Source organism: Diabrotica undecimpunctata, chromosome 1, assembly GCF_040954645.1.
Source record: "Diabrotica undecimpunctata isolate CICGRU chromosome 1, icDiaUnde3, whole genome shotgun sequence".
NCBI classification, from domain to species: Eukaryota; Metazoa; Arthropoda; class Insecta; order Coleoptera; family Chrysomelidae; genus Diabrotica; species Diabrotica undecimpunctata.
The window spans coordinates 57,733,100-57,747,503 of NC_092803.1; the positions used below are offsets into that span (position 1 = coordinate 57,733,100).

Here is a 14,404-nt window from a genome sequence, read left to right on the forward strand (position 1 = left end):
AACCATACAATAGGATGGACCACACATAACATTTCAGGACCTTCTTACAAATATTCATCGACAGGTTTCTGTTGCATAAAACTGGTTTCCAGGTCATAAAAGGCTTACGTCATATTTCGATCCTGGTTATTATCTCTTCATCAGAGTCACAATTTACATTTAACCAGCTGCCAAGGTATTTGAAATGATTTACCCTTTCGATCTCCTCTCCATTAAGAGAAATCAGACCTTGATCTATATTGATCTTTCCTACTGCCATCCACTTTGTCTTTGAAATGTTGATTTTTAGGCCTCTCCGATAACTTACTTCACTGACTAGTTTTAGTAATGTTTGGAGATCTTGTAAATCTTCTGCAAGAATGGCTGTATCGTCAGCGTATCTAATATTGTTGATTACTTCTCCACCTAGTCTTACTCCCTCTTATCTGTCATCCAAAGCCTCCCTAAAGATTTCTTCAGAGTACAGATTAAAAAGAGTGGGTAACAAAACACAACCCTGCAGTACTCCACGTTTGATGAATATTTTTTCAGTCGGACTGTCTTCAATTTGGATAGAGGCTACTTGATTGTAAAATATATTCAGTGAGATTTAAATCTGGACGGCGAGCAAGCCAAACAATATTTTCATTATTTTAGTAATTGTATAAATATACCAATTACATCAGAAGTGTTTACTTTATTGTATGTTTTTGTTAAACTACGGTATACAGCCAACCACTGGGAACTTTCCCTTTATAAATAATAATAATAATCCAGATTTAGCCATACGGCTCACACTCCCTCTAAGGGGAAAATTCACTCATCCCAGATACCTACGGTATCAAAAGGATTGAGCTCTGGTGGGACTCTTTCCATGTTATCGAGCCATAGGTGACCTGGTATGCTGGAGTATCTCCCAAAAGTTTTAGTACACATCTGGACGTCGCGAGGTGTACAGCTTTCTGCATGGCCTTATAAAGATGTTCATTCAGACAAAGCTGTTTTATGTTAGCTAGGAGATTTTTGGGAATAACACCAGTAGTAGATAGAATAATAGGTACTGCCTGGATACTTCCATTCTCCATTGTCTCCTGATTTGTATTTCTAGATCTCTATACTTTGCGATCTTTTCGTTGTATTTAACACGCAAATTATTGGTGTTAGGTAGCGCCACATGTTGTTTGCCTAGTAAGTTTATTAACTAGTATGAGATCCGGTCTATTACGTGCCACTGGTTGGTCTGTGAGCACAGTGCGGTCCCAGTATAGCTTGTAGTTGTCATTTTTAAGTATTCTGTCAGGGACGTATTGATAGTAAGAAAGATTTGATAGTAAGGAAGGTTTGGAGAAGTCCCAGTTTGTCACCAAGTTCTTGGTGAATAATCTTTCCTACTGAGTCATGGTGTTCTTTATAATCAGTACCGACAAACGCCTAGCAGCCACCGGTAAGAATAAGCTGATCCTGAATGGCAAGTAGGAAACCCTCAGTCTCGGGAAACATCTTTCCTGATGTTAACCTGTATTTTCGACATATTCTTGGCTGATCTCATTGAGATGTCTCCTATTCAGAGGTTTACTCATCCAGATGCGCAACATAATAATAATAATAATATTCAGTACCGCATGATGGGCTTATAATAGATATATTGAAAATAAATAAAGTCGACGATAATATAATGACATTTTTATAGCATATAATGACGAATTAAAAGCCTTAAATTAACCTTCAAATACCTATTGAAAACAACATTGGAACTGGGGATATCGCGGGGACAAAAAACATTAACCGGGGAATTCTCCAGGAGTACTCATTGAGTCCAATTTGGTTCTGTCTAGCGATGAACCCACTATCTCAGCTACTGAACTCCACCGACTCAGGTTTTAGCATTAAAAACAACAATACTGTTGTGGAGAAGCTTAATCATCTATTGTATATGGATGATTTGAAATTAATAGCTTTTACTCGAAATCACCTGGATCAGATGCTAAAAACTGCTGAAACATTCTCAAATGATATCAGTATGCACTTTGAACCACACAAGTGCCGTTTTCTAAATATAGCCAGAGTAAAGCTTAAGGTTAAAAAACTTGTGAGATTGGTATGGTATTGATACAAGCTTGCTATTTAGGGTGGCTGTGAATAAAAAATAGATAGCTATGATGATAATCAACATTCTGAAAGGACATGGTGCATTAAGGAGAAGAAAGGTTCAGCCCGGAGGTTTCGATATGCAAGACGGCCAAAACATCAAGGCAATGAGGGACAATTATATGTACAAATATCTGAGAGAAAAGCAAGCGCGGAAATTTTACCATAAACCAATGAAAACCTAACTTACTTCTGACTTTGTGCGAAGAGTAAGACAGCATTTATTTGACGTTAAATTCAAAATATATGTAACATTTCTATTTTACTTTACTATTGTTCTGAAGCTACTTTCTTGTGGCGTCTTAAAATAATTACTGTTTTAATGGGAATAAGCTACAATTGAAGTTTAAAATAAGTAATAATAAGATAACGGATCATTTTAATTATCTACCTTTTATACAGGGCTTTTAAATAAAACTTCTGTGATTTATGGTATACAGCCAACTACAGGAATTTCATTTTCCTTGTGGATTTTTTATTTGTTTTTGACACTTCGATTTCCCATACCGAAATCGTTTCCTAAAAATCTTATAAATTAAGAAATTGGGTTAACCTCTAGATGTTAATCAGTTGATATACCTAACTAAATTTAAAAAAAAAATCACTATAAATTCTAATGATTACAATAATTATTTAACCTTGATAAGCATAAGCGAACATTCCACTCTCTTTTTAATAATAATCTTAGCAGATTCTAAATTTTACACCTCTTTTCCAATCTATAATAGAAAGAAAAATGGCATTCATTTAATCGTGCACTTACAACGTAAACTATTACTTTCGTTAATACTAAATTGTGGAAAATGAATACTGCTGGATTTTCTTTAAGTTGTTTGATCATATCGGATCATCAATTTTTTTCTATTATATAGAAAAGGGATATAAGGAATACATTTTTATTTATTGTTGGTTGAACACGTTTTCGGATTATTGCCGGAAAACCCGAAAAATGTCGCAAAGCAGCGAATAGGAAAAAATATTATAAAATGATATCCTTACCCTTCGTATATCATCTAAATTGTGTATTTCTGGTGATAAGCCGCCGTGTACGCACAGAAACTGTTGATTCATGAGCGCCGCTAGCGGCAGGCAGTCGAAAGCATCCATACACGCTTCATATACACGTTCTGAATATTTTATTTTACCTGAAAATAATATAAGATTGATAAAAGTACAAAATGTGACAGTTATTGTAGTTTTAGAACATAGGTATTTGATAATATCATATTTTGGGAACAAATGACAAATCGGCAAGAATAGAATTTTTATTTGTAGTATTTCTACATCCAGATCGGAAGATTAACATAATCTTTAACGCTAAAGGATTTATTTTACAATGTCGCTTATTTCCAAAAAGGTATTTGGAACTACTTATGTCAAAAATAAAAAGCTTAAAACAATATTATGATCGTACAAACTTCAGAGTACAATGTTCTAAGTTTTGAGAGTGCATTTGAGTTCACTGTTACGCGAAACACAATTGTTACAGTTATTATTGGTAATTTATGTCTTAAGAGAATAAGATGCTGTATCCAATACCTGTATAATGTAAGTCCAAACTGGCTTTAAAATACATCTTTATATAGTAATAATATTTCTTTGAAGGCTGAATTTAATTTGGATTTTTGGTGGATGAACCAATACATTTTGCTGCATATTAATTCGAGTTATAAGTAGCTATACTATAAGTTTCAATATAAAGTTTAGATTGTTATTCAAAATTTGTGAAAATTTTACTTCTTAATGTTAATAAACAATGGAGATATAATTTTTTTTAAAATAGTCCCTAACTTCGTTCCCATTGGTCATAGCAGGTTTTTTTTAAATATGAGTTTTTTTACCAGCTACTCAATGGTTTTACGTAAAAATCTGTAGCTTGAAAAATATTGAAGTTATTACAATTGTTTATAAGTCAAAAACATACCCCTTTTTCAAACGTTTATTTTGTAAATAATTTCGATGAAAACGCAATATGCATTTAACTTCTGAGATAGTTTAGGTCTTAAAGAATCCTATGAAATTTTCTAAATGTGTCTAGTATCATTAATAGAGCAAGTTCAGTAGTTTAAATAGTTAGCCTCATGGATAAATAAATTAAATAACTTTTAAACTATTTGACCGATCGGGGAGAAATTTCGCACAAATTTAAAAGACGGTAATTCCTCGATGTTCAAATGTATTAATAACATTTTATTTTTTTAATAAAAAAATTAATAAAATTTATAAGTTAGTGCAAAAAAACTGCTTTTTGCAAATATTTCCGTAAATTATTTATCAATTTTAATTTAAAAAATGGGAAAATAAAGATATTCTTGATATAAAAAATTGATAAAAATATTGATTATGTAAAATCTAAGGTAAAAACCTTATAGACAAAAAATCAAATTGTGACCATAAATTATTGTTTAAAAAAAAACGCAAGGTAAAAATACGAGTACCTTTTCATCTATTCGTCATCTAGTAACGCCCACCTATGTCTTAAAAGCTTCAGATATCTGCGAAGAATTTTGCCGTGATATCGATGATTTTTGCATAACCAGACTGGGCTATTTCTTTTAAATCGAATCTCTTGCTACTTTATAAATACCTACTAAATCGTTCCATGTTATTGCCTGAATCCAAACTAGTAATCTGGTGTTAAGTTTTGTCTGTCGATTATAAAAATTCAATCTGTGTAGGAGAGCACTTTCAAATTTCTTGGAGATAATGGGAAGTAAACTGATTGGACGATAGGATGACAATTTGTGTGGATCCACATCAGATTTATTAGAATATTATTAGATATTAGAATAATTTATGCAATTTTCTATGAAAACGGATAATAGCCTAACTTTAGGATATAACGTTCAATATATACAAATTCAACTCAAATCTGTCTTCGGGTAAATTTTTGCAGATTTTTCCCAATATTATGTCATATCCTGGAGTTTTTTGTTAATATCGAGATTTATAACTAAATCAATAATTTCATTTATTTTGATATTTTTTATAGAAGGTGACATCTGGTAGGGTGCATCTAAGTTTTCGTGAATGAATCCTTATTCTTTCATTGAGACAGTTCTGGGGTGAGGTTGAAAAACGTGGCTGAGATGATTAGCTAATGTTTGTGCTTACCAACATCGGCTCAATCATCAGCTTCCTTTCTAATGGAAATTTTATTTTATTTACTAAGACTTCAGCGTTGTTGTGATACAACCTCAACTTTTGTTTTTGATCTTACTCAGTCCTTTCTCTTGTTATCTGACAGTCGTATACATAGCATTGCTCTTTTCATTGCCTTTTCTATTGTGGCTACTTAATTCATATTTGCCTTGATTAGGGTCCAGGTTTGACATCCGTATGTCATGATAGGAAGGATGCACTTGTTGAACACTTTGATTCTCAATTATTGAGGTATTTTGCGGTTCTTCAGTATCCAACTGAGTTTTTCAAATCCTGCCCATGCTAGTCTTGCTTTTCTAGTAATTTTTTATAACCTCACTAATATGACACTATAAAAGGCTGTTACAATTTTAATATATTGTGTTTGTGTTTTAATGTTTGTGCCGTCCAAAAAATGTTTATTTAATTAAATTAATTTATACATCTTGACACAACAGCTGGAGACAAAATACGAGTATATAATATAAATAAAAAAAAACTTGATATTCAGTTCGATTCGAAGATTATCATGATCATAGTTTTTAATACATATAAAAATAACGTACTGGAGCCTTATGATGGGGGAAATATTGTAAGCATTGAAACCAGTAGCCCAAAATTCACCAACTTTATTAAACAAAAACTACTTAAGATTGTGAGCATTGACTCATTTCCAATACACTAGTATTATGTACTCAAATTGGCAACGTTTTCATAATTTTATTCTTTTGTTGCTAGAGAGAAAATAGTCTATTTCATTTTTTGTAGTTCCGTTAAGTGCGATCCATGTCCACTTTCTGTTGGGTTTTTTTTTGTAAAAGGTATTCATACCATGCATGTTTTCTTCTTCCAGGAATTCCCAGGAAGTTTTTTTCCTCTTGCATTTCGTGTGCCAAATCAGAAATTTCCAATCGTGTTTTTTAATCTTTCTTCCAATTTTGGCGTTAAAATCTCCTATTATTATTATTTCAGATTATTTGTTATTGCCTATAGTTTTTTAAGGTCTTCGTAAAAAGCATTTTTTTCATCATCACTTGCTTTTTCAGTTGGAGCATAAACCTGCACAATCTTTGTTTTGGTTTGTGAATTTAGTTTTAAGATCATTTATGACACCCTGTTCTAGATGCTATAAATTATTTGAATTTGTGAAATTCTTCTTTGCCTTTGTAGTAGAGCCTGTTGTTTGAATGTCGGTCCACATACCCTTCACCTCTGCTTTGAACTTCTAATAACCCCAATATGTCCCGATTCATGTTCTTCAATTCCTGTATTCCACGGGGGTATTGCCCTATAATTTATTTTTATGGATAAAAATGCCTTCATACCAAATAAGTAGCGGATTTTTAGAAATCGAAATATCCAAAAGCTATGGAATGGATTCTATTGAATGGAAAGCTATTGAGAAGGACTATACTACTAATATAAATAATGCTCTTATTCTAGTTCCTTTTGTTATATTAAAGTCATATGTAAAGAAGACGATATTATTTCTACCTTTGGCATTGATATTTTTTAATTATGCCCATGTATTAACACGTTAATCGCCCAAACAATTTTTTGAGATATTTTTTCACATAAAATAACAATTTTAAAATGTAAACCAACGTTTGGTTCTCGGAGCCTATGTATTTGTGAGGCCCTGAGACCCAAACGCGGGTTCACGCATTATTCAGGCTTGATTTGCCTGACTTGTTTTGGCTTGTTCATACTCTCGAACAGCATACGGGTGTCGCCGCCTGCCGCCGTCACTTGTTTATTACGTTTTCTTATTTGACACTGAGAGGACGCTCTATTGAAAGTGAAAATGAGTGGTGATTACGAAAAAAATCAAGCACAATTACAAAAACTTTGGAGCGAAATTTTGTCTGAATGGGAAGATGAACCTTTTCAAAGTGGGTCATCAGATGGATACAATCCTGAATCTAATCATGAATATTCTTCAGATGAAGATTTTAGTCCGCATAAAAGATTCCAAAGGTAATGTTTTAATTTTTTCTATTCAAAAATATGATGGATTTTTTTAACTGTATTGTATGCACAAATTATTTACTATTTTTTACGTAGTATTTAGTTATTTTTTAGGCCAGAAAGTATTTCATTGATATCTAAGCCAAAAGCAAGTCAAGTTCATGATGGAGCCATTCCTTCAACATCCAAAGAAATTTCTCAACCGCCGGATATAAATTTGTATGTAGAAGATACTATAGAGGCAGTTGTTATGAAATATTGCACGATCGATAACGACAACTCGAACAATAATGATCCTGATGTAATAACAGAAGATGCTACTTGGTCTACAGTTACGGGAACATCTCTAAGGAAATTTGATTTTAGAAGAAATTACCTCATTCTTTGCAATTTGTTTGTGGATGGGATTAGCAAAATATCCTAAAATTACAGATTATTTGAGAAAAATCCACTGTATTCAAATAAATTCTTCCGAAAGATGTCCAGGAATCGTTTTGAGATGCTACTGCGTTTGCTGCATTTTAGCAATAACGAAGAAGCTATTCCTGGTGATCTTTTTGCAAAATTACGTCCTTTGCTGACACTAATTATTGACAAATTCAAAGAAAGTTATGTTCCGAAACGAGAAATTTGCATAGACGAGAGTATAGTTCCATTTAGAGGTCATCTACTGTTCAAACACTATATAAGAAATAAACGTTTCAAGTTTAGAATAAAGCTGTACAAGCTTTGTTGCAAAAGAGGATATACATACGACCTGAAAGTTTACACTGGAAATGACAAGGATCCAAATATGACCGCAACAGCAAAAATTGTCCTCGAACTTATGGAACCACTTTTTCGCCAAGGCTTGATTCTTTTTGCGGACAATTACTATACTAGCGTTGGTTTGGCACAGGAGCTTCTAAAACAAGAAACTTACCTAGTCGACACCCTCAAAAAAAAAAAACAGAAAGCTCAATCCCGTAGAAGTGACCACCAAGAAGCTGAAAAAGAGAGAGGTTAGTGCTAGTTATAGCTAGAGAGTAAATCGTTCATTGATTTATCTGATCAACTGAAGTCGTATTCTAAGCCCTTGAGGAAGGGAATCAAATGGTAACGCAAGCTTGTGTTTGAACTGATACTAGGAACTTCTATAGTAAACGCATATATTCTTTACAAGACTGTAACAAGAGGACACTTACCTATAACAGAGTTCAGAGAAGAAATTGTGCAGAGTTTATTAAAACTGAATTACATGGAAGTAGAAAACACAAGCCACACAGAACAACATGCATTAGAGGAAACCGACTCCAGAAACCGCCGTAGATGTGTTATTTGCTACGAAAAAATCTGCAGTAATGAAGGTCGAACACAAGCACAGCTAAAGGCAAATAAATCGAGGTTTTCTTGTGTAGCTTGCAACAAATTTTACTGTTTGTCATGTTTTTTCGACGTTCATAAAAGTGTCAAAAATAATGTTTGTACTTATATTTAGACGTTAATGTGATACCATGTTTCAGTTCCTAAATTAGCTGTACTTAATTTCTGATATATCATTAAACACTAATAAAAAACTTAAAAACTTGTTTTTTTTGCGATTATTTTGTTATGCATATCAGTCGAACCCAAAATAGAAAAATCCCAGGCCAAAAGCTGTTCGGGGCGGCCAGGCCTCTTATTTTAATATCCCACATGAAGCAATGTAAAGCGAGGACTAGACGGCCGTTCACAGAATCGAAAACGATAACAAGTCGTGAAGCCCATATATGGGTCACAGGGCCTGGTGGTATAATTTTATTGAGACTCAGATGTCGGGTCACATGGCGATTAACGTGTATTAACCTTTTTTGGGATATTTAAAATTTCGAAAATAAAACTTAATTAATAATGCTTTACATTAAACACGTCCATATCATAAAACGAACTGGTGAACTGTAAATTGCACCGCAGGCACAGCGTGCATAACTATTGTGGACTTTTTTTACATCCCGTTGAATCTGAACGCATCGATTCGTAAAGCATTATTTAATTTTCGTCTGGACGAAGCCCACGACACAAAAAAACAGAACGTCAATAACAAAAATATTGACTAGCGTAATAAATCAACGTAGAGACGACAAAAGCTAACATTAATCTAAATAAAGCCTCGGTCGTCAATAAAAAGCGACAGAATAGAGCAAAAAGGAAGCTTACAGAATATCCGGGTCGTTAAATAACACTTGAATATTAAACGGCCGGGAGTTTCATTTCGTTATGGTGTTTGAAAATTAGAGAAACTTGGGAGTTTGTCCTGCTCTTAGAGCACTCATTAAAACACAAAGATTGTTTTGACCTTTTTAATTCATTCTTCCATAATTGCTGCTACGAAAAATTCACAAAAAACATGCATTTGTGACTAAACAGAAAGTAAATTGGCGGTACAATGAAAAAATGTATGTAAGAACTTATAATTTTTTATCCGCACTGTGATATAGGATAACAGTAATTACAAAAATACCCAGTTCTATGTATACATTTTGGATATAACATGTCTAAGGACAAAATCACAAAACCTGGGCAGGGTTAAAAAAAACATGTTTTTTTTTTATTTTATACAAAACACATGTTTTTTTTTATTTAAAACATTTTTTTTTGTTTTAAACATTTTTTTTTTTCGTTTTTATATTATGTTTTGAACAAAACAACTTTTTTCTGAAACATAATATTAAAATTGAAAATTTTAGATCTATTATTCTACTAAATAATAGATACCTTATTTATTTAAAGTCCGACTCTGTACTAAACTGTCGCGATCAGCTGTTCCGAACTAAATGACTCCACCGCCATGAGGCTGTGTCGGTGAATCCCCGAAACCAGAAATTTCTATTGGCCTGAAGGAATCCCAGACTATACTTCATCTAATTTACTTACCGTTGCACGTCATCCACGTCATAGCCCATGAGGTCACATGGTACCAACACGAAATATTTAGGCGGTAGGTGTGTTATTTTTTAGAATCACTTTGCCGAGTACACTGGCATTAAAGCTACTAGACATATTTTATTATATACGCGTAGAAATATTATTTAAAGATTTCTATTATTGTTAACTTAAAGAAATACACAATAATATGTTTCATTTAATTTGTATAAATGCATTATATAGCGTTTTTATGAAGAACATTTGTTCGGAACACACTGTAACTGTAATCGAACGAAGGTGATATTTTGGCATAAAGTGGTAACACTTATTTGACAGTTGCAGTGTTGACACTTTTTATTTTACATTTTACATAAAATAAAAAAAATATCTATGTATTCCATTTTACATCTTTATACGGCGCATACAAGCGGCTCAAATTGTTTTTAACAAGATTATTTTTTAACTTTGGTTTTGTTTCTATTTATTTATAATAAATATTAATTTGTTTTGTTGTATAATCCACTTTTGCAATAATTATGTGACCTATTTGATTTAAAATGGATTCAGGATTTCTTTATACTTTGGCAACTATGTCAACTTCGATCTCTGTCAATGAAATGATAATGACGTGCAACGGTAAGTAAATTAGATGGACTGTATTTACTATTTATAAATTCGCATTGCAAGTTGAAAGTTGACTATTGCAATAAGGTCTACTGTAAGTTATTTTGTGGTATTGTTTGTGGTGTTTAGTGCCTTTTTGAAAAATGTCTATGGGAAGAAAGAAAAATCTTGTTTAATCTTGCAAAATGTAAAAAAATTTAAAGTTATTATGGCTAAACAAATTCTGCGTATGAAGAAAAATATTCAAAAATATATTCCATCTGAAAATTCTCCGTTAAAAATGTCTACCATCTATAATTACGAGTCAGATGAGGATTTAATGCTAGATGGGATATCCAAAACCCAAAAATATTCAAAGGGTGCTTACCCAGATAGTATCTTTAAATTTTTATCTTTTTAGTATTAAGTACGGTGTTGTTTTTAACGGTGGTACCTGGTACGAAATTGTTTTTTAGTTTTTAAAATTTCTTTAATATTAGAGATTCGCATTAAAAGTTTTTAAATTCACATCCTATATATTTACTGATCAACTTTGACCCATGATTTAAGGGCGTAGGCGCAAAATTTAGCGCTAATGTGTTTTAAATGCATTTATTTGTTTCGAATTCTGAGAAAACTAATAAGTATTTTTGAAAAATTTAAACGCAAAATGAAATATTGCATTGTTAGCGAGGGCCAAAAGTCCCTGAAAACTTCTATAATGTTTATTTTAATAAGTTACAGGGGCTACAAAAGTTAGTGTGCTTTATAATTTCAAATTTATAGTCAAAAGAAACTTTTTGGTTATTTTAAGGGACTTGGGCACCTGGTCATAATGTAATCTTTCATTCTGCGTTTAAATTTTTCAAAAATACTTATTGGTTTTCACAGGATTCTAAAAAATTGAATGCACTTAAAACACATTGGCGCGAAATATTGCGCCTACGCCTTTAATTAAGATTTGATTGACCAAAATTAGAATTATTGGATAAATCTTTTTTTTTTTCAGAGCCTATGTCAGTGTCAGCAATATCAGTATCAACAATCTTTAATAACAATGATACTGATGATAACACCATTGACCATGTGGTGACTCCAAAACCGTCTACCTCTAACAACAGCATTTCAAGCTTTGTTATTTGAACCAGCCAATCAGAAAAGAATAAGTTGTATCTCCAAATAGCCCGGTATTTATATGCAAAAAACACATCATTTCGTGAAGTTGAACGTTCTGAATTTAAAGAAAATGATTAATGTATTACGTCCTGGATATAAGCCACCAAATAGGAAATCTGTTTTAACTGACTTGCTTGATAAGGTGTATAAATTAGTAAAAACAAGTAAAGGAAATGTATGAAACAATAAGCTTTGTTTAGCGCTTGATGGCTGGAGCAACGTTCATATTGACCCTATAATAGGCGTATGAGTCCCAGATATAAAAAGTGAACTGGTGCATCTGGTAGAGTCCATTCATACGATTTAATGTCCACGTTTCTATTTCTTACAGAAGCACTGAATAAACATAACATTTAAAGAGCCTTATTTTTGTTTCTAGGGTGAGGTCAAGGCTCTGGAACACAGAACTCATAGTCAAGAATGGAGAGTATTTATTAGAGCTACTTAAAAATTTAATTAAGAAATATGAAGAATATAATTGTAAGGTAACTAGTATAGTCACAGACAACGCTGCAAATGTGACCAAAATGAGAAGAAATCTGTTTGAGGAATTAGACAGCTGCAAATGTGACCAAAATGAGAAGAAATCTGTTTGAGGAATTAGACAGGGAAGATATAATAACTTAGGTTGTTCAGCTCATATATTAACTTACTTGCCCATGATATAGAAGTGCTATGAATAAAGAGTAATATAAAAAATATTGCAAATGTTTCAGAAATGTACATTTTGCTGCCGCAAAATTCCGAGAAGCTGGTGGTTCTGCTCTTGCATTGCCTCAATCTTCGTTGAAATACTTTATCGTACTGCTTAGGAAGTTACTTAAAAAACTGGCCAATATTATTTCACGTTTGCTCAAACAAACAAGACAATTTAAAAAGTTAAGGTATATTGCAGTTGCTTTGGACAAAGTCCAACGAAATACTTGCATTATAGGAAAGGCTACAGAGATATGGCTAGAACATCTGGAAGCATTCGAGACTGAACATGCAAATGGCGAATTGATACAAATAAAGTCATGGAGCGTATGGAAATAGCTCTGACCCCAGCTCATTTTTTAAAAATTTGCTTGATCATCGTTTAGTGGAAATAAACTTGGTCAAGAGTAAATAGAAAGTGGCATGAAATATGTAAAAACTTATCATCCAGAAGCATTGCCAATTATTATAAATTACCAGGCGAAGTGTGTACCCTTTAAACCATACATGTTTTCTAAATTCGCATGGTGGCGTTCTATGAAAAATATAAATACTACAGCATTGGAACTTGCTCAACAGCTTCACACAGCTATTGCATCGTCAGCCAACACAGAAAAACTCTTCTAATCCTGCGGTTTAGTCCATTCCAAACTAAACTACGTAATCGGCTAGGCAATGTCAAAGCTGCTAAGTTAGTTTCAATTTTTAAAGAGCTTAATTTCATCAGTGATGACATGACTGATCAGATATCAGACTGATGACTTAGATTACAGGATTATTAAGAGACTGAAACAGTGTGAGAAATTTATTAACTGTAGTATGCAAATTGTTTTAAGTTTTCCAATTTTTGTTGTGTTCCCATTATTAATAAATAAATAATATGTGTTAAAAAGTTTCGATAATGTATTTGAGAATGTTTTTTCATGTTTAATTAATATATTAATAAAGAAAATGAAAAAAAAGCTTGTTTAATTTAATTGTTTTAAACACATTATAAACTGTTTTAAACATATAAATGTTTGGGAAAGTATGTAGTATTTATTTTCATATTTTTAAATTTTTTACTTTCTTTTACTGTACTGATCTAATTCAATGGTATATCCTAACTTATTTGCTTTAAAATATATTGTTTCCTGTCATTTCGTAAAATCGCATTGTTAAACTGGTTAGCTCATTTATTCTGTTTTAAGTTTAGGGAATTTGACTTTCTATTATCTTATTTTTGTGTCGCAAACACAGAAACTGATGTAAAGTATCATATTACCGTGACGATTAACTTAAATTATCTCCATTCAAAATCGCAATATAATAGAGTGATGTATTGGTATACCATCATCCTACGGACCACCTCGAAGCGTGGCCAGAGGGTTTCTGACCCTCTCAAGTCTCAAGACGACACTTCCTAACGAGACAACGCACAGTATGCATATCGAGTGTATCGGTTAAGTCCTCTTTTAAGCATTGGCGCCGGGCGTCTCTTAACGTCGCAACGTGGCACCAACGCTACTCCACTGACTACGAATACATCAATATACCAAAAGGTGAGTCTATTCTCTTTGTACAGATAACAGTATGACCTAAAGCTCGTTAATTCTGGTAATTTATTCACAGTTATAGTTGCTATTTTTCGCTAATTTATTTACAGTCAAAATATTGCATTTTTTCTTCGCATTATCTATGCATTATTCTAATATCATTTGACCAGCGACCTCTTAAGTTTTACACAAAACAATAAGCAAATGTTTAAAACATGTTTAAAACAGTTGATTAAAAGAAAATGTTAAAAAGCAAGCTACTGTCACCTAACTAT

General features: G+C 32.6%; 1 protein-coding gene across 5 annotated transcripts in view; it reads right to left on the reverse strand.

The window, feature by feature from the left end:
- Positions 1-14,404, reverse strand: part of LOC140449622 (serine/threonine-protein phosphatase 2B catalytic subunit 2-like) — a 727,881-nt gene that overhangs the window by 236,636 nt on the left and 476,841 nt on the right. For all 5 annotated transcript variants that reach the window (XM_072542882.1, XM_072542878.1, XM_072542873.1 and 2 more), the window contains exon 5: positions 3,127-3,272. In XM_072542882.1, the coding sequence (XP_072398983.1) occupies positions 3,127-3,272 (146 nt within the window). The remainder of the gene's footprint in view (positions 1-3,126; positions 3,273-14,404) is intronic.